The 21,937-nt window shown below is 32.1% G+C and overlaps 1 protein-coding gene across 1 annotated transcript in view; it reads left to right on the forward strand.

The window, feature by feature from the left end:
* Window positions 1–302: 302 nt before the first annotated feature.
* Src42A (Tyrosine-protein kinase Src42A) overlaps window positions 303–21,937 on the forward strand; it is a 302,961-nt gene continuing 281,326 nt past the window's right edge. The window contains exon 1 of the mRNA XM_075359534.1: window positions 303–934. Coding sequence (XP_075215649.1) covers window positions 537–934 — 398 coding nt within the window. The 5' untranslated portion in view covers window positions 303–536. The remainder of the gene's footprint in view (window positions 935–21,937) is intronic.

Below are 21,937 nucleotides of genomic sequence, written 5' to 3' on the forward strand. Positions count from 1 at the left end.
TTCTAACAAAAAAAAAATTGTTCACTTTATTTTTTATGTGAATGTAGCTGTAATTAGGAATTATCTGCTGTTTAAATTAATTAATAAATAATATATATATTCGAGGTAAGGAGATAAATTTTTCGTGAATGAATCGAGTTCCTAGTATGCTAATGAAACGATTTTTTTGAAAGAGAAACTTCAGCTGCAGTTTTAACATTAATGATAGTTGAAATAGAGAAATTGTAGTTGTTATGTTGGTTGCACTGCTTCCCACTGAAAAAGCTGTCAGTCGCTTTCTTTGTGTTTTCGAGCTTGTTGAGTGTTAGTGTGTGAGTTATTTAAAATTTTGCATTTAAATAAACGTTTGTGGATTATGAGTTGTGTATAAAGTTGTTTATTACAGTCGAAATTAAATAATTTTAGTTCTAAACAATAAATCTGAAAGCGGATGGCTAAGAAACTTGGTAATCCGCTGGACAATTCCTTGGGAGTAGGCCTGGTGGTTTAGTGTTTGCGATTACATACAGCCTATGTTGTGACAGGAATTAGCCAATATGGGCAGCTGTTTCAGTAGGCAGAGGAACTCTCCAAAAAAAGACGTTAGTTTACCCACTCCTGGTTTAAGTAACAAAGAACCAGTAACTCCGAGTAATTCTAATCCTCCTTTACAAATAACCCATGAGACTGTTAGAGAAGCTAGAAATGGCCCGATGCCTCCCATACCAGAGACTGATAACGCTACGGGAACGAGTTCGAACGCTAAAATTTTCGTAGCCCTTTACGATTATGATGCTAGAACTGATGAGGACTTGAGCTTTAGAAAAGGTGAACATTTAGAAATTTTAAATGACACTCAAGGTGATTGGTGGTTAGCAAGAAGTAAAGCGACGAAGCAGGAAGGTTATATCCCTTCAAACTATGTTGCGAAGCTGAAATCAATTGAAGCTGAACCGTAAGCATAATTTTTGTGTTTATTAATACTATTTAATTGTAATCAAGGTTAGAAGATATTACTTTTTTTTACATATTACAGTTTTTTTAAGTACATTAAAAGTTTAAGACTTAAAAATGTTTACTGTTTACATAGCCATCATCTCATGATTTTGTAACTGAACTTTAAAGCAATATCCCCTCATCAGCTTTCATTTCTGATTATTTTTTTTGTATATTGTATTTGTAGTTATTGTATGATTCAATCTGGTATGTAAATGAAAGTTAGATCTTAAGTATAAAATGCTACTTTGACATCTTAATGTAGTTGAGTATTTGTAAAGTAATATTTTTAAAGTAAATATTTATGTAACGTATAGCAGAGCCGTTCTAGCAAGGCGCTTTTTCCTCTACTTACAGCCATTCATCTACTTCCCTCCAAGCACCCTACTATAACTGCTTGGCTATATAATTATATATATTGTAATAAAAACTGCTGGTTTTTGTTACAAACATTCTACGCTAATGCATTTAACTTAGTACTTAAGTATGGACATGCAATTTTAAGTACAGGTTAGTTGGTTTGAGATATTTTATATATTTTCTTCTGAAACAACAGACTTACCCAGGTACAGTTTTTTAATAGATGAATTATGTAACATTTGAAAAATACAAAGCTTAATGCTCAAAATGACTTAATGATTAGTTATTCCAAATAATATGTTTAAACAATTTTGAGATTTTTTTCTTCCTGATTTTGCTAGCTAGTACAGACTTTTAGTCTATTTTTTAAGATTGAGAATTCTTGTATAAATAACTTATTCATGTATAGCTCAATAATAAGCTCAAATAAAATGTTATAAATATGACTGTAAGCTCAATTTTTGTGAAGTACATTTCTGGACTATGTGTTATGTTTTGTATTATTTTTATCTTATTGATAGTAATGAAGAGTAAAATCAGTATACATTGTAAATAGTATCTAATCTATAATTGCATCAAACTGAGATGTTCATATAATAGTTTGGTGGTGAAAATTAAGTAAATTAGCCATGAAGATAGATGTATATAAACTAATAAATTTCACTAACTACACAAACATGTACACTAGATGAACAGGATTCACTGATGCGCATTGAATTCATAAAAAAACACTCCTCACTAATGCTGATTCAACATTCTCCATTCACCTGATTGTAGCAGATTATTAATGCAATCAATAACAATTCAAATAAAGCAGAACCATATCTAAACTTACAGGAATAGTGTATTTGTTTTCAAGGGCATGGAAATACTCATGATTTGATGTACACTAAACAGATAAGAAATACATCATGTTAATTTGAAAAACCTGTTAAATGAAAGCTGGACCCAGCATTATTCAACTAAAAACATTCTACACCTGTTACGAAATTCTGTTGATTGTTTATCCCACTTCCTTGTATTTCTCAGAGTTTAGTTTCAGGATGTAAGGGAACATAGTTTGCCATGGTTCTGTCGCTTATCAGTGTTTAATGAAAGGGCCATGTGTAGCTATAAATGATTTGACATGTATCATATCCAAAATTAACCACTGAAGCTTTAAAGATTGTTTTACAGTTTAATACTGTAGACTATAGCAAAGTTAAAGTAAAATAACAGCCAGTAATGTAATGATTGAGATAATTACAATCATTATATGATTTATTACAATCCCCATATGATAACTAGTTAGACTTAAGAAAGATCATTAAAAACAGAACATAACCTAAAAGATGGGATAAGGTTTTAAAATTTTCATGGGAAAATAAGAAGTTAAAAAGGATGATAGAGATGTTGGGAAAAGAAAAAGGATGGAATGATTTTTCTATGTAATAGTTTCATTATCAATAACCAATCATTATTTACTGTTAAATATATTTTTTAGGTGGTCAGATTAATTACTAATATGTATCCAGACATTAATCAATAAAAATTGTTATAGACGGTTAATGATAAACAGTTTTTAAATTACATGGATATTATTCTTAAAAAGCACTTAAAAGAGCTTATTAATACTGTAAAAGTATTAATAAGTATTCAAAGTATCACCAGAAACTCTACACAGCTTCTCTGTTGTGGAGTTTCTGGTGATACTTTTGCTAGTGGCACCCATTTTAAAAACAGGAAATCTCTTTATTATATATTGTAATAATGTAGTCTATTTTATCTGAACTATGTTTGTTTGCTGTTTCTGTCAAATGTAGTGTTTAAATTTCATAATTTGTATAGTGGCAATAACAAATAAAATAAACTAGATGGAGCATATTGTTGTAAGACTTACTAAAGGGGTTTCTTAACCCTTTTAAGATGTATACCAGTAACTTCATTAAAGATAGTTGCATAATTAATCAGGTGAAAAGTCCCCTGGAAGAATAATTTCAGTATATTTTGAAAGTACATCAGTGATCATTTTTAATGATCTTGAAGTTTTAATGCATTTCATCTGCTGTTTAATGAATGCTTTAATAGCTTATATTACAGCACTGTAAAAGTTGTAAGGGTTTAGAAAGGTAATTCTTTATCAAACTTATTTATGTATTATTTTTATATGTGATTAGTTTGATTATGTCAAACTAAGACTTTAATAGTGTAATTCACCTTGATTATTGTTAATCAATTTTTAATTAATTGATTTTCCATGTCAGTTTTAGTTTTATGTGTAAGTAGATGAAAGTTTTCATCAAATAAATTTATTGGAGCATTTGTTTATTCTGAATTTTTATGTTATTTTAAAATTTTTGTGATCTTCAGAAAGGTTATTTGACCTCTTTGTGAATTTATTTTAATATTGCTTTGAACATTGTGTTCATGTATGTAGACTTTTATTATAAGAATTCAGGATAATTTAACACGTACTTTTCCATCTTTGGGGCATACTAATTCGACTGTGTAATAGTTTATATTGATGTTTTTTGTATTAAATAATTGGCAATGTTTATTTACATTAATGCTTTATTTACAGCAGTCAGAAGATTTTAATTGTGTGTAGAATCTCACTGAATATGTTGCATGTCATATTCTAATTACACTGGAATTACAGAGGTACAACTAAGTTCTGTCTTAGTGTACCTCAATGCTTTTTATTTCATAATTTTGAACTTCCTGACAACAGTAGTTTGCATTTGTACAGCACTGTCTGGTTTCATAAAGCTATATTTGAGTTTAACATTGAAGTATTGGAAACCAGCAGCTTGTAGAGGCACTGTTCAATATGAATGCCATGAGTAAATGATAAATCTTCCTCGAGTTATTTTTAGTAACATTCTTCATTGTAGCAAGGGACTTATTGGGCAATAAAAGAAGAAATGACTGTTTTGTTTCATGGCCTAGCTATGAATATCCATTGTCGGAAAAGCATGTATCCTGTTATTTTTGTATCTAATAAACATGCTTTTGTTTACTTCTTCGATCATCCCTTCCACATCAATTTTAACTAATGGCATTTAGTTAGCATTTCAACCCATACCTCTCTCTCTGATAGCTGTTCCAGCCTACTATTGTTCCGTGGGATATATGTATGCATGGAGTCATTTTTATACTCCATCCGTAAATGAATCTTTAACAGCTGTAAGGAAAGGTATGCATGAATTTTCAAACCAATTTTCTTGTTCATCTTAGCCTATGATCTACAGTTGCAACTCCTTTGAATTTTGTCTCTGTAATGCAGCATTATTTAGTGCCTGGTTTAGCATATCCAGGTGTTAGGGAGAACTTCACATTCTTGTCAATATGCAGTGGAACTTTCTTCTGTGGTGGGTAAATCCTACTTTCATGGCTGAAATCAGGAGAACTTAAGAAGTTAAATTCACACTTGCATTGTTAAGTAACAGATGTGTAGTAATATTCTGTGTTACAAGAATTGTTTATTTTGAATTTGATTTTTCATATTTAGTTCTACATAATTTTTTTCTTTTTACTCTAAAATGCTTAAGTTATTTTAGTATTTTATTTATATTTGTTTTGTTAGTGCTTTTGAATGTAATTTATTTTTCATTTCACCATTATACTTGAAGTATTTATTATTGTAATTTTCATCAGCTTTTTACCTTTTTAATTTGTGTGTAATAAATCCAATTCTTTTCTATTTATACAGTACTGCTGAATTTTAGAGTAAAACAGTCATGCTTCATATCAAGTTTTATATAACAGAATATTTTGAATGTTGATGAAAATCAGTAGTTAATTGGTGATTTCAGTTTATATCAGATACAAATGAAAATATTATTGTCATTTAGATGTTTTTTTTTTTATCCTAGTGAACAATTTTTAGATTTTTTGTGTTCATGATACAGTGGAATATAGTAAATATCCCATTCTTCAATTCTTAAAAAAGTCTGTTTCTTGGATTTTGTAATTTCATGTAGTCTTTATTCAAACATAGTTTGAAATTAAAACATTTATTTTATGTTTATTTGAGGTTATACCGGATGTCTGATTAAAGGGGGCAACCTGACGAAAGTATATTTATATATATATATATTCATATTCACTCCTAAGATATGATGCGAAAAGAAAAAACCAGTGAAGATCTTCAATCTTCTGTAAGGCTTCAAATACTGATTTGGTTTTATCTATTATAATAAATAAAAATTGAATTTAGCATATTAGATAAAACATTTTCATTGGTGATAATTACTTGTACAGTTCCCTGCTATGTTATTCTGTCGTAACGTTTCATTACTTTTGTTGTTTTTTAGTGAAAGAATGTCATCATTTATTTTTCAAACTGTATATTGATTAATTTAATGTTTCAGCTTATGTACTGCTATATTAAATTTACATTAATTTTTTTAACACTATAAACGAAAAGTTCAGTAATTCATTCATTGTGTTGTCTAATTATCAGAAAAATGTTTGAATGTATCAGTTAATTGTTCGACTTCAGTATTTATCTTTATTGAAGGACACAATACATATTTTTCAAGTTGCAAATACCTTTTTTAATTCATTTACTTGACTTAAAAATAGTTGCTTTTGTTTTTTTGTTTAAATTGACTGTAGTTTGTAGATTTAGAAAACTTTCATGTAGAATAAGATTGTTAAACTGAATGTATGGTTTTTTCTTTGTTAGATGTAGCATTTCTGTAATCACAGTTTTATATTTTCATTTAATGCGTCATTATTTACCTTTTTTTAACAAAAAAATTAAGTTAGTATTCTAAATTTGAATATATTTTTCCTGTGTAGAGGTTATCTTTATGTCATGAAATTAAATTGCGAGTATAAATTTTGAGAATGCTTTTAAACATTTTTTTTTCCAAATGAAGTTTAGTCTTATACAGACTCAGGCCGATCATTTCTGAGATGTGTGGTTAATTGAACCCCAGCCACCAATATAGACCAGTAACCAACCACCTTCTAGTATTAATATCCGTATAAAACCAACTAACTTTTACTAGGATTTGAACTTCAGAACCTTCAATTTAAAAAACAGCTGTTAAACAACTGATTTATGACAATGAGTATATTCATTTATATGTAATAAATAAATCTTCAAAAATATTTGATAAGATAACCATAAGTATATTAGACCATGTTTTAAAAACATTTGGAAATTGTTTTTTTTTCCATAGTGTAAAGTTATTTAAAGATTGTTCATTCGTATATGTTAACTCACTCTACTCCTTATGATGGATTGTAGTCTCTCATTGTATTTATGTTTTGAATCTCTGCCTGTCTGTTTTATATTTGTTATACGTTTACCTGTAGAAATATCTTCTAACCTCACCTATATGATTTGTACTTTGTTTTTAAAAAGTATGTTAGCTGTTTTGAGAGTTTCATCATCTTGTTTTACTGATCAAACTTTAATCTACTGATTTTTTTCTCCTTTATGGCATTACAGTCGCATATTACGGTTAGGTTTTTCATTGACGATCGTGTTTTAAATCGTTCCTTCATCTACTGAAGAGGTAAAAAAAAATCCTGCTGTTATATAGTATTTTTTTAAGTATAGATTTATCTTGACTAGAATAATTCTTTTACTATATTTACAGTTTCACTCTTTCCAGTTTACCTTGTAAATATTACACTGCAAAGCAATGAATGGCTATATATTTTAAAAATGAATAGCATCTGTAATATTTTATAGTGTATTTTTATTTTCAAATGATTATTTATTAAAAACTAAAACTGACTAAAAAAAGGAACTATTGCATTTTTAACATTTGAGTTTTATAAAAACTCAAGACGGATAAAAAAGTAATAAATAGGAGATAATAATAATCAATAAAGTTGTATAAAAGAGACAATAATTAGAGATAAAATTTAATTATAATCAATAAAATTCCAATGAACAACCATCTGTTTGCAGATATGTATGTAATTTGATCTGATTACATTATAAAGTTTTTCTTCATTTGTTATATTTAACTACATCTATTTTTACTGAGTTATTTTTTTTCTGAGTTATGGTGATGTATGAAATTTTTTACTTTGATTTTTGTAGTGTTAATATTTAATCAACCATATAAATTGTTATCACAGTGTTGCAGTAATTTTTCCCAGAAATAATATATATAATTTAGAATTTTCAATGACATTGAAGCATTTGTATGCTGTAAACAAGCTCCTTGAGCTAATTTTATTATTAATATTATTGATTTAAATTTTGTGCTTAAAAAAGACTGATTTGAGTAATTGTCTATGTTTTTAAAAAAATTGATGTTATATATCTAATTTGATTGTAGAGTAATGGTATGTCTATTATAGTATTCTTAATTAATTGTTTTTGGCGAATTTTATGTGATTTAATACATTTAGAAAGGTGTTGGGTGTGGTTGTATGTTCATGTATTCTTAGGTGGCTACAGAGTTAATTTCAATAATCCTGAGAAAGCATTGTTAGTTATTCTTGTATTAAATATAATCACTTACAGGTTTAAAACTAATTTCCCTTTAATTTGATGGTGGGAATGGGATTGTATGTGTGTGAGTGTGTATATATATATATATATATATATATCTCTATATATATAGAGATTGTATATATATATATATATATATATATATATATATATACAATCTCTTCTTTTTTTTAAAGTTAAATTGCCTTTACAATTTGTTGCGCATTTCTTGGATAAATATTAGTATAAATTTGTATTCAGTAAAAGATGCTGTAGAAAGCATAAAGAGAACAAAATATCAACATTCAAAAATAATTTGTCTGAAGTGCGTATTTTAGCAATTTTAGTTTTCCATGGCTTTTTAGTATGATAAAATATATTTACGCATGTATTACCTATTTTATCATCCCGCTTTCATGACAGAAGTAGGGGGGGGGGATGCTTGATAATAAGTCCTTCCAAAAATAAAGAAAAAACAATTTTTATTTTTATTTTTCAATATAATCTCTTAAGTCTATACATTTAGTCCAACGAAGATCAAGCTTTTTGTTCTCATCCTTAAAATATGGTTTATCCAAGTTTTCAAAACAGGTTGATGTTTAGCCAATAATTTCATCATCTCATGTAAATATCTTTCTCCCGTAAGCACTTATTTAAATTTGAAAATAGACATGCAAGTCTGACAAGTAGGAGATATAAAACAATCTCAGGACAATTTGCATTATCCTAGTGAAAAAACCTCCTTTTTAACAAATGTGAATATTTTTTCCCGAATATATTTCTTCAGTTAGATCATCCTGCAAGGATGCATCATATTAACCTAGTTATTTTACTCTTCTCCAGAGAGTCAATGAAGATTATGTCACAAACATCTCCAAAGACAGAGCCCATCATCTTCCCTGCTGATAGAACGGGTTTTGGCTTTGGAGCAAGTTTCCTGACAGCAACCCACTGTTTTAACTAGTCCTTGGTTTTAGGTTAGTAATAAAATATTAAAGTTTCATCATCTGTTGTGAAACGGGGCAAAATTTTCCTTGGTTACATTGGATCAGCCCCAAACCATGCTTAAGAATTATTTACTCTTCACCTTTTTGATAGATTGTAAGGAATCATGATATCCATCTTTTAGACAGATTTTGCATTTATTAATATTCATATAAAGTATGATGCATGCATTTATTTGAGATATCTTCTTTTTATCTTATGTCCATATCATGAATTTTTTTAGAATTCTCTACAGTTGTAACCTCATCAGGGCATCAAGAACATTTAGCATCATTTGTGCCCATATAAAAAAAACACTTGTAAACTCTTCCAATTGATGGAGGTGAAGCACAGTAATATTTATACAGTTTTACTTTAGTTTCCTGTGCAGTTTGCCTTTTCAAAAAGTCATATATGAAACGTACTACAAGCACCCTCTCTTGGGTTTGCACAGACCTGTAAATGTGGAAAAAATATAATCCATTCATTAATTGTTATTTTAAGCTAGTAAGTTCAAATAATAGAATTTATCTATTAATGAAAAAAAAAATCCATTAAATGTAATAGCACTATTATATTTATCAGATAATATTCAGTATTTTAATTAATGGTTACAGTAAAAATAAATTACATATTTTTTTTTGTTGTAAAACGGAAAGAAATGTCACGTAAATTACATAGATCAGTTGAAGTTTATGTGGATACTATTTATAAAAAAAACTGTGTACACCATCTTTAAACAGTTCTTATACTTGAATATTACTCTGCTAAAACACCAAATCTGTTTTTTTTTTTTTTAGTGTGGATTTATTGGTGGAAAAAGCATCTGATTTTTTTGTTTTCTTTCTGCAAAGTTCTTTAGTCCATAAAATATAAAAGTTTAAATTTACGATTGATTATTTTATTTCTTTTGTTGGCTCAATAACTAATTTCGTATTGAAATAAAAAAAAAACATTCTAGAGAGTCAGATCACACAGTCATGAGGAACCCCATTTACGGACGCTGAAGCAGTGTTGGACTCGCTAACAGGTTCCGCAAGCTGTTACAGAAAATGCGTGTGTATTCCTGCGCACTACCGACTAAACCTCCACCCCTGGCGACCCCACCTCCTGGGAAACCGCTAATAAAGCATTACTTCAGGAGGGCATTAAGCGCCCACACACACACACATTTGGTCTCCACAAGCAAACATCATCCATACCAGACCACTACACGCACACACTGCACACCACAAATACCTAAAGAGAAAAAACATTCAGAAAAAATAGAACACCTAACAGGTACTAAGATGTACCACACACATTTATACATTCATGCAATCAAGCCAATGCAAGTGGTCCGATTGAAAAAACTCTTTCTATTTTATTTTTATGTAATGTAATATACTGATAATAACAATGTTTTATTCTTAACCTCATATGAGTGTACTGTTTCATTAACGTAACATTTTATTTATAATTTTTATCCATTTTAATTTATTTACATAATCTGTTCATATTTGTCCAGGTTAATATAGTAAACTAATCTATTTGCTTACAACTTCAATGTATTTTCATAACATATGTTTTTACAATAGATAGTAACAGGGTGCGACAGGAAAGTACCCTGTTATGTGACTAGTAAGATTCTAAGTGAATACTAACTCCTTGGTTAACACCACTAATGGTTTTAATTCTCTTAGATAATGTGTTTTGTTGCTGCAGGTTGCTCTTAGGGTTTTGTTTCCTTAAATATAAAATAAATTAATTTTATATAAAAATAAAAACTTATAAAAAACATTAGCTTTTAATTACATGTATTAATATGTATGACTCATTTCCTCACTCTTGTACAGATCAGTTACGTTTTCTGCTGATTCAAAATCCAAAGTTCTACCAGGTTTAGGATCAGGACATGACATGACACCTTTTTCTTTAACCAGGATTTTAGCTTTCCTTTCAGGATAATCTGATACTCCAAATTCATCTTGAGTGCCCTTTAAAGTCCAGCTTTTAGGGAGCTTTGTCAATATTTGCATCCTGATGCTCTTATCGTCTGTAGTATTAAATTTTTCCTTCAGTTGGTTGATAATTTCACGGTAAGAGTAGAGAGAAATAGCATCTGCTCAGAATCTGAATCCACGTTCAATATTTTGCTTTTGAACACTACAGCTGTTTTTTTTAAGCTTTTCCTTTGGGTATTTTATCTCGCAGTAATTTTTTCTGAATAGGTGATTCATTTAAAACAATCAAACTTTTGTTTAGAGTATTTAAAGGATATAATTGTTGAAATGCTTCATCAGAAGTAGATTCTTCAGCATTATTTCCAGCAGATGCTTCTAACTGTTTGAGTCAAGTATCACAAATTTTGTAACGTTGTTTAAGAAAAGTAAATTTTTCCACCAAGTTCTTACAGTTCTCAGGTTTTCTTACAGGACTTGACTTTTCAAATGGATTGCATCAATACATTTTACTTGAAGCTGTAGAAGTTGATGGTTCCATGTTGGTCACCGTACTCTGGTCCAAGGCTGTGATGAATTAGTCATAAAACTCCAAGCGTGTAGAAAAAGGCAATCTCAGTTAACAAAGAGCGATTGTAAAATCTGAAAAAAATATTTTTTGCATCACTTTTTAGATATGATATATCCTTTGAAAGTACACCACTGAACCTTCTGTTCCAAGAGATGATCCAGACTGAATATTACTTTACTTGTCTCAGCAGGATGAAACATGTACATTCTTTTGCTGGTACTAGGAGTGCATGTCATGACATGCTGCTACTCTTCTGCTTCATCAAATGACCCAGTCTGAAGACTGGTAGGGGAGGGTTTTCATCGATTGAATCTCAATTGGCAAATCCCGCATAGGGGGAACAATTGTAATATCCGCTGTACCTAATTATTACAGAATTTTTTTTTAACATGATCCCATTGCAATCCCATTATGAAATGTTTACCACATATACAACACATTAGGAAACAAACAAATTTTTTTTTTCAAAATTTTAAAAAATACACTTTTGGTGACCTTGAACTATTAAGATCACAAAACCTTGCCGACTGACAGACCATTCAAAGAGCTTTAAAATTACACCAAAGTGAGTTCTCTAGCTTTTATGATTCTTTGGAAAAGAAATACATTTAATTCCCGTTCTAAAAAAATTTCCACTTAAATAATGTTGAAGAATTTAAAAGGAAATTTTTAAAACTACATGTTTTAATATATTTTCTATACCTCCAATCAACAGTTATTGTTCATTCACCCTACATTTTGTCAGTTAATGAATAAAATTGTACACTTTAAATTTATAAAGAAATTAATATTCTTAGATATTTCATTTTATTTTATGTGTAGGGTTGTTCATTATTTAAAGCAAACCTACTTTCAGTTTTAATTATTATTGTGTGCCTTAACAACAATTAAATCTATTCTATTCGTGTTAACAAAGTAATTAATCTGATCTAATTAATACTTTCACTCTAAAACAATGAAAATAATGTACTAATAAGCGTATATTAGCCAACACACCGTTCAAAATCTTTTATTTAATAATTTAAGAATGTTCGTTTAGTAATATTAAATAAAATAGTACTAGATATTATTACTAAAAAAAAGAGAAAAGGTTTTCTACTTTTAACTGTAAATAACGATGCAATTTAAAAAAACTGAAGAATATTTTAAAGAGATTTCTAAAATCTGTCAATAATAATAATGCGAAAGAAAATTTAAAAATATAAATAAAATAAAAGAAAATTAAACTACAAAAATAAAATACAGCAGATCTATGAGCGCTTACTGTGTGTCAGAGTAACGATATGGGTTAGCGGTAGCCTTCTTGTGCCGAAAATTAATAGTTTAGTCCAGGCTAAACCAAATACGTTAACATTGAATGGTGTCCCGTACTGTTCCATCTACCATTTTGTTGTTGGGTTCTAATTAACAAGATCTATTAAAACCACGGAATTTAGTATGCTACATGATTAGCAAACTCAGCTATCCATACGTCCTCTCGTTTTCAGTTTAGCTTCCGTAACAACGATAAGGTGGTTACTACCTTAAGCTTTACTGTGGCTTCAGAGTATAAATGAAAATGATATGTATGAATGTAAATGAAGTGTAGTCTTTTACAATCTCAGGTCGACCGTTCCTAGCCCACCGGCCTGGTCTAGTGGTTAACTCTTCAAGCAAATCAGCTTATTTCGAAATCAGGAGTTCTAAGGTTCAAATCCTAGTAAAGGCAGTTAATTCTATACGGATTTGAATATTAGATCGTGGATACGGTGTTCTTTGGTCGTTGGATTTCAATTAAACACACATCTCAGGAACGGTCGACCTGAGACTGTACAAGACTACACTTAATTTACATTCACACATAACATCCTCTGAGTTGATACCTTACGGTGCTTCCGAAGGCTAAACTAAAAAAGGGACAGGTCGACCGTTCCTGAGATGTGGTTAATTGAAATTCAATCACCAAAGAAAATCGGTATCCACGATTTAGTATTCAAATCCGTATAAAAGTAACTGCGTTTATCAGGATTTGAACCTTAGAACTCTCGACTTCGAAATCAGCTGATTTGCGATGACGAATTAACCACTACACCAACATGGTGGGTTAGGTATGCCAATAGTAATTGCAGAAATAATAATACTTACAGGTGTTGTCTTTAGACGACTATAACTTTGTTCCTAAGAAAGTTATGTGCTAGTTTATTTGTCAATTTTTATGAACCTGCTAAAATAATATGAGTAACTATGGTTTTTAAAAAATAGTGAACCAGTTATTACACCGAACATATTATTGTAATGAAACAAATAATTGATTCAAATAACTACTGGCTTTCTTCTTAAGAGGTGGAGGAACCCCATTTACGGGCGCCTAGGCAGTGCAGGGTTCCCTAACAGGTTCCAAAAGGTGTTATTAGGTGCGTATGAATACTTGCGCACTACCGACTAAACCTCCACCCCTGGCTACCCCCTCCTGGTATTACTAATGAAGCATTTCATCACAAGCGATCACACATATCTTATTACATACAACACCACCCAACGATCGTATTAGATCGAACGTCACAAACACATCAAGCACACATGTCATTCCCATTACTTACCGGAGGTCGCCATCTAGTACACGGGCGAAGTGCCCCCAGCCTCGTCGCACCCAGGTGATCATCACAAGCACGGAGAACCCTGCGCTCAAACGAGGGCCTGTCCGCCAGTTACTTTCCGTTTCCAGAAGTACTACCTGGACCTCTTCAGACGTAAACATGATCTCTGTGTTGATGTTACTCAGCAGTTCCCCTTTCGCATCTTCAAATCTGGGGCAGGAGAAAAACGCATGCAAAGGAGTCTTCTCCGCATCACAAACTGACTGGACAAGATTCAGAGTTATTCAACCCAAATATAAATAGGTAGAACCTGAATCCCCCAAGGCCCGCCAGGAACTAAGTCAAACAGTAATCAAGCGAGCCACGGCATCGATCGCACCAACTTCTGAGTCCCCTGCCAAACGGTGGGTCCACCGTCTCTTATCATCACCATCCCATCGCCGCTGCCACTATCCATTAATTTGTCCATTAGCATCTAGGATTGCCTCTTCCTTTAATTATTTGATAGTGGCCGTAATTCCCGCAACTTCCTCCGGCGTTCTATAGCAAGATCTATTGGAGGAGCCCCCCAGCACCTCCGCAGCCAACTTGGAGACCGTTCGGTACGCAGACACCACTCGGAGGCAACACCTTCTATGCAGCGCCTCAAGTGCACCCCTGTATCTAGCGTATCTAATAACTCCACCCCACACCTCTGCTCCATATAAGAGCGTGGAATGGGCCACACCTACTATGACTCTCCTCCTCTGCAATATGGGGCCGTTCCGATTAGGTAGCAATCCAGCCACCGGCCTCAGTACCCCGTCCGTCTGTTCAGACGCCCAGAACTTGATTGCAGGTCGAGAAGCAATTCTTTGATCCTCCAAGTTTACTGTCAGAGTGGGTCTCTTTTTTGCTGCCGAAATTACAACTGCCTCAGTTTTATCTGGAGCCATCCGCAATCCTACACCACGCACCCGATCGTTTATAGTACAATAGGCATTGCGGATGCTATCCGCAGCCTGTCTCTTGGAGCCCGCCTCCACAACCAAAGCAAGATCATCAGCATAGCCGTCGAGACTGACTTCTGGGGGAAACAGGTAAACAAAAAACCCCGTTCATAGGTCGTGTTCCAAAGGGTTGATCCAAGGACCGACCCCTGTGGGACTCCCTTATCGACAGCACGCACTATTTCGCCATCCTCAACTTGAAGAAACAGGCGACGTCCCGTAAGGTAGGACGATACAATTCTTACGAGATAGCCAGGAAGCCCTAAAGTCATCAATGATTGCTTAATTGCCGAGTGGGTGATGCAATTAAAGGCGTTTTTCTCATCAAATGCGACTAGCACACACATCTTACCAGACGTTCTATTCGGGCCACCTCGTATAATTCGTTCGGCCGTCGCACAGGCAGCGGATACTGCGTCAAGGGCGGACCTGCCCCCACGAAACCCATATTGTTTCGCAGAGAGTCCGCCCTTCTCCATAGCTCTGACCCGTTCAAAAAGCTTTACCAAGACGTCTATCATGGCCAGCGGTCTGAAAGATGAGGGAAGGTTCAGGTTCTTTCCCCGGCTTTTGCCTTCTCCACTGCTCCGGGAAAATACCCTCCTTAAGACAGGCGTTATAAACCTCTAACAGTGCCTCCGGCTCAGCCCGGGCCGCCTGTCTAACCATCAGGTCCGGAAGGAGATCAAGACCAGGGGCCTTATCAGCGGGCATGCGCTTCGCAGCGATAGCAATCTCGTCTCTAGTGAACAGTGGAGGGGTCTCCATATCGTTCCAGTTAAGAACTACTTGCTTGACCAAAGGCTTTTTAACAAAACAGTCGAGGCTTTCATAATAATAATGGGCTGATTTCACATGCATTGTTTTATGAATGTAATAAGTAAAACCAAACCAATATTTTGTAAATAAACTAGCCGGTCGGTGCTACTTCGGTTGTCATTCCCATCTACACGTCAATGCAGTAATAAGAATGTATTCTTATTAAAGCACATTTATAAATTAATGAAATTTTTTAAGGTTGTAAGATTTTCTTTTTTTACTCGTATAGATCAGAAAATCATTTTCTGTGTGTTATTAGTTGAATAAATATCTGATTAAAAATATTTCAGTGAAGTAATGGAACTGAAAAGCAGAAATTGGCATTTCAGCATATGTATATGTTAGGTTGTAAAGGAAATTATCTGTATTTTTTAACGTTTTTTAATCGTCTTTTTTCCTTGATATCTTATCTCTAGATAACACAATATAGACAAGCTAGGTAAAGTAGATTTAATCAGCCAATAACCTTTTATGAACTTGAAAGAGAAAAATAAATAAAGTATGCTGAGAATGTAAGGCTTCGTGAATTTTTTAAAATGCCTTAAATTAATTCACAATATTCTACTCAATTTTATGTTAAGTTTGTTCGTACACTGTATAATGATAGTGTTCACATCAATAAATGTTACGCAATGGTCATTAGCTAGTACTTGTTATATGTGTGTTTTTATTAATTTAATTTATATTACGCAGTAGCTTGCAAATTAATCCGAACAAATATTTTTTATTTATTTATATGTTGTGGCTATACTGCTGGACCGCACCTATTCTTTAAATTGTCTTGTTCTTTAGCAATTTTCATATTATAAATTCCGTTTTATGAAAGTTTATTTACTTTTTTATTATAAAATTATATTTTCGTATTTTTTGTTCTGCGCGTCTTGAATATAATGGACATAATATGTATTAATAATACGCAATAAAATGGAATTACATATATAATGGACATAATAAATGCATATATAATAATGGACATAATTCCTAGAAAACGTTCGAAAATTGATGAGCATACCAGTATGACAAAACGAGAATAGCTTCTGAGTGTGGTGTTGGACTAGGGATAGTGAATGCTACTGTAAAACAATTAAAAGAAACTTGTTCGTTTTCACCTCAAACGAAAGGCAAATGTGACCGAAAAAGAAAAACTATTCAAACATGATAGGTTATTAGTGAGAAAATGTAATCTTGATCAAAAATTATCTGCTATGGACTTAAATCGAGAATTAGCCTTCAGCTGGACAGATTTAAACATGAGGTAATTAATTCACATACATTTGGTAATTAAAATAAATTTGCTACTTTTGGGCTGATGCATATTTTTAACGATTTCTAGGCAGTATATTACAATTGATAACACCGTTAATCATGTTCAAAACATTATTTGGATGGGTGACTAAATGCTGATTCTTAACATCTTAATTTTTGCCCTTTAGTTAGTTTACCATAAATTTTTATCTTTCGTTTACAGATTTTGGGTAATTATGTACATTATATATACAGAATGTATCACGAAGTTCTCCTGGGACTTTTATAACCTATTCTACTCGTGAAAATAATGGAAAAAAATTCTTATGTTCTAAAAGAACATATGTTCTAAAATGCTTCGTTTGCGATTTACGGCTAGTGGAAGATATCGCTCGGTTTCCACCAGCAGAACTCCAAGCGAAGCAGACCATCTCCTGGATGTTGATGTTAAACTGGCTGTTTTTGTTAAGGATTAAACTTGTTTTGTTTAAGAGTTCTCCAAACCATCGAATGCGAAACTCCGATCCGCATAGAAAAATGTCGTGTACTGATATTTAGACTGCGCTAAACTGCATCGATAATAATTTCATCGATAACAGCGTCTTGATGGACAGATCGTTCATATAGTTGGTACGAATACTAGCTAAACGTGTTTCCCGAAGATTGCGAAAAGTCGCGGTAATTGTTTTCGGTTCTGGAATCGTGCGATTCTGTAAACATATTTCATATTCTACTGCAGCAGCTGTAGCATTACCATTACACACACACAAAATGAATACCATATCATCAGCGTATTCCTCTGTTGTAAACGCATTGGCATTACTTCAATGGCAAACCGATCACGTTCAAACTAAAATTCATAGAAAACCTTCGCTAACTACAGCACAGTTCAGAGTACAGAATGATTTAAACACGAATACAGTATTGCGCATTGTTGATCAGCTGTTTTTATGTTATTGCCAACTTTGAAATAATAATTTTTCAAATAATTGATGGTAATTCTGTCATTAATAAAAAAAAATTATTATCTTAGTAATTTTTATTTTACATCTGTATAATTTCTAGTATTTTTTTGTAAATTTTTTACTGTAAATTTTGTTTTTACAAATATTTCACGTTACCAAAAAATAATTTTCTATTTGTCTACATTAAATAAGTAATTTACTTTCTGACAAACGTAATTTACTGTTTTTAAATAAAATTCAGATTTTTCTAACCGTTCTTTGTTTTATTCAACTTATATTACACCATTTTGTTAAGAATTAAGTTCTCTACAAGTATTGGTTAAAGGTTTTACGTGTTTATTACCCATTTAACAAAATTATTGTACGTCAAACATAAAAAACTGGGTGTTTACCCAATTTATTGGTTTTCACCCAAGATTTCTCAAAAATTACTGCTGATACGGTTGTGGGACCTATTTCATTCGCTTTCTCAGGTCAAAAACCATAGGAAATCACTAATTCTGCCCCGTAATGTCTTTAAAAATTAGACACTAGCCGTAACTCGCAAACGAAGCATTTACGACATATGTTTATATGAACTTTTTACATTATTTTCACGAGTAGAATAGGTTATAAAAGTCCCAGGAGAACTTTGTGATACACAAGTATTGGGTATTTTTTATTTTTTTTTTACTTCTAAGTTAAACCTGAAAATGTATGTAATAAAGGTGGTGTAGTCTTCTCAAGATTACTTCTTTCTGCTTTCCAACAAATTAATCATGCTTGAAATCAATCCTGGCATGGAAGTCAAATTCAGTACCTAAAATTAAAGAAATTTGTGAGAAACTTTCGGTATGTATTTTGTATTATACAGTAGTATGAAAATTAATCCGAACACAGAATGTTTTGTTTATTTATATCTTGTGGCTACACTAAGTTGTGTTTGTAATGTGAGGTTATTTAGCAATTTTCATCTTATAAATGGGGTGTTGTGAAAGTTTATTACATTTTTTGTTAAAAAATCATATTTTCATATTTTTTGTTGAATGTATAATAATGGACATAATTCCAAGAAAGCGTTCGTCATTTTTTTCTTTCTAGAGCATACCAGTATGATACAACGACAAATAGCTTCTTAGTGTGGTGTTGGACTAGGGACAGTGAATGTTATTGTAAAACAGTTCAAAGAAACTGGTTCCTTTTGTCCTCAAACGAAAGGAAAATGTGTCGTAAAAGAACAATTTCTCCAACACAGTTTCGGTTGTTAGTGAGAAAAAGTAAATTTGATCTAAAATTATCTGTTGTGGACTTAAATCGAGGATTATTAGTCAGTGAAACAGATTTTCACGTGACGACTGTTAGAAACCAACTTGCAGCTGGACGGAAAGCGTGTCGGGCCAGCTAAAAAGCAGCTTTTAACACCCGCAATGTGCAAAAAACATGTGGGTCAAAGCACATGGTAACTGAACCAAAGAAGACTGGAAAAATGTTGTGTTTTCCAAAGTCACATTTTTATGTTCAGGGGCAAAAAATTCCATACGTTAGAGTAGTATCAAATGAAAATACATCACCAGTTCATATCCAGCAATCGTCAGTTAATCCCCAGAAAAACATTTTTTTGGGTTGTTTATCATTCGAAGGTTCTTCTTATTCATTACTTCCAGTAGATAGTATGTTGAAAAGTGATTGATATATCAAGATTCTGAAGGAAAGGGTTGTGATAGCTTCAAAACAAATTTCCACAAGGCAACGCAATGTCGAACAAGATTTGGCTTCATGTCTTATTGGCAAAGAACGTGGAAAAAATTTTTCGAAGAACAAAAAATTAAACTGGTTCCGTGACTAGGCAACTCCTCAAACCTAAGCCCAATTGATAATATTTGGGCGATCAAAAAACAACTCAAAAATGAACTGTACAACAGAAATTTACCTCATTAAAGCAATAATATTTTTACGGTTTCACGATGAAGAAATCAAAACGTTTAGTAGTACACTTGTTGAATCGTGTACGTGAATTGATTAAGAGTAAAAGAGGTTATAATAACTAGATATTCAAAAAATGTACAGGTACGATTTTTTTTCTGAATAAAGTTACTTTTTTAAATAAATAACATCTGTGTTCGGATTAATTTGCCTGATGCATTAATGTAAATTGTAGGGTACTAGTACAAATCTAAGAAATATGAATATTTTTGTTATAATTAAGAAAAGATTTGTTGCATAATTTACTTGATACCAGTAGATCAGCGTTCCTCAACCTGAGGGTCGCGAGATTAGCCTACCTTACTCGTAAACAGTAATGAAATCATTTTATGAAAAAAATATATATATTCCCATTTCACTTACATTCATAAGTACACATGTAAAGAAAATAAATTAATGAGAGGTTGCGTTAGTTTTTCATTTAAAAGTTTCTCCATACGTAGATGGAAGCAAACTGTTTTCAAGTGTTAAAACACTATTACTATATTTAGATTTTAGCGTAACCTTAGACGATAAACCCTTTTCACAGAGATAAGACCTGGCGAAAGGGATAGATATTTTCAACGCTTCTGTAACTAAATCTCCATATTCACTTTGGCCAGCGTGCCAAAACATATATAATTCTTCAGATGTGAATTATATTTGTAACGTTTTATCAGCAGACATTTCGATGAGCCGGTCTTGAATCTCAACCGGTGTCTTAACAACTGCAAAAACGTTTTCACTAAATGGATTCAGTATCCATCTCTTCGAGAAATCATCTCCGGGAAATACTCCGCCAACAGAATTTTTAACTCAGGCAGATGCATTCATGCTATCCAAACCGGTTTGGATAGCATAAACCACCACACTAAATGAGAAAATTTGGATTTTTCATCCTGATGTTTCTCATTATAATCGGAAGTGAGTGGAAACATATTAAAATTTTTGCTTCGATGGCGTATAATCCAGATATCAATTTTCTTAATGAAAGCATGAACTTTATCTTTCATTAATAAAATGTTTATATAGTGTTCTTGTAAATTCGTTTAAATGCGAAAATACATCAACTAAATAAGCCAGCTGCAATATATACTCATTATTCTGTAAAAACATTGGGATTGGCGTATGTTCATCCTGGAGAAATATTATAAACGTGTTATATAACACTTCACTTTTCCTCGCAATAACCATCTGATTTATGTATGGAAAAGAAGAGATTTTTCTTTTTGCCCATTTCATCATATAGTTCAGCAACAGCCTATTCTGAGATGGTCGACTTTTAATAAAATTAACCATTTTTATAGCTTTTTAAAGAATTTGTTGAAGATTTTCTGATATATTTTTTGTAGCAATAGCATGTCTGTGAAGGAAGCAGTGCGCCCATTCCGCCCTTAGTATAAGAGTATCTTTTAATATATTTAGATATCCACTGTTCTTTCTTGTTATCGCTTTAGCACTACGTACTTCAATACATTTTGTGCAATCTGTGTTAAAGTTTTTAGTAGCTTCATAAAAAACATCAAAAAGACATTACCCTGTTGCATGACCAGGTATTAATTTGCAAAACAACTTATTTTATTTGATTGATCTGCCCCTATCGCATTCATAACTCATAAAACATAAGAACTGAGAAATGTTTGCTACATTGTTCATTCATCAAATAGTAAAAGAATAGAATGAATAGTAAAAGATTTCCTTGAACTTATTTGCTGGATTATCTGGTGGCGAACATCGGCAGCCATGTCATCGAGTCGTCTTGATACTGTATCGTTAGAAAGCGAGATTTTTTCAATTTTTTTTACTTCCACTCTTACTAAAACCATATCAATTGCAGTTGGCAGTATGAGGTTTTCTGCGTAAAGCTACTTATTCTTAATGCTATGAGAGATAAGATGCTTCAAGTGTACTTTTACCAGTATGATAAACAAACTTGATTTACAAAAATAAGCTTATTGCTTTCTCAAAGTACGTAATTTTCCTTCGAAAAATTGCAAGGGTTTGCTTTTATGATACGGATGTTTAGTTCAAAGTTCGAATTAATTTTGATGGCATCATGCTTTTAACGGAGAGAACTTGAAAGCAAACAACGCCCTTCCATCCAATGTGGTAGAATCATAATTTAAATAA

Source organism: Lycorma delicatula, chromosome 3 (genome assembly GCF_047948215.1).
Source record: "Lycorma delicatula isolate Av1 chromosome 3, ASM4794821v1, whole genome shotgun sequence".
Lineage (NCBI taxonomy): Eukaryota > Metazoa > Arthropoda > Insecta > Hemiptera > Fulgoridae > Lycorma > Lycorma delicatula.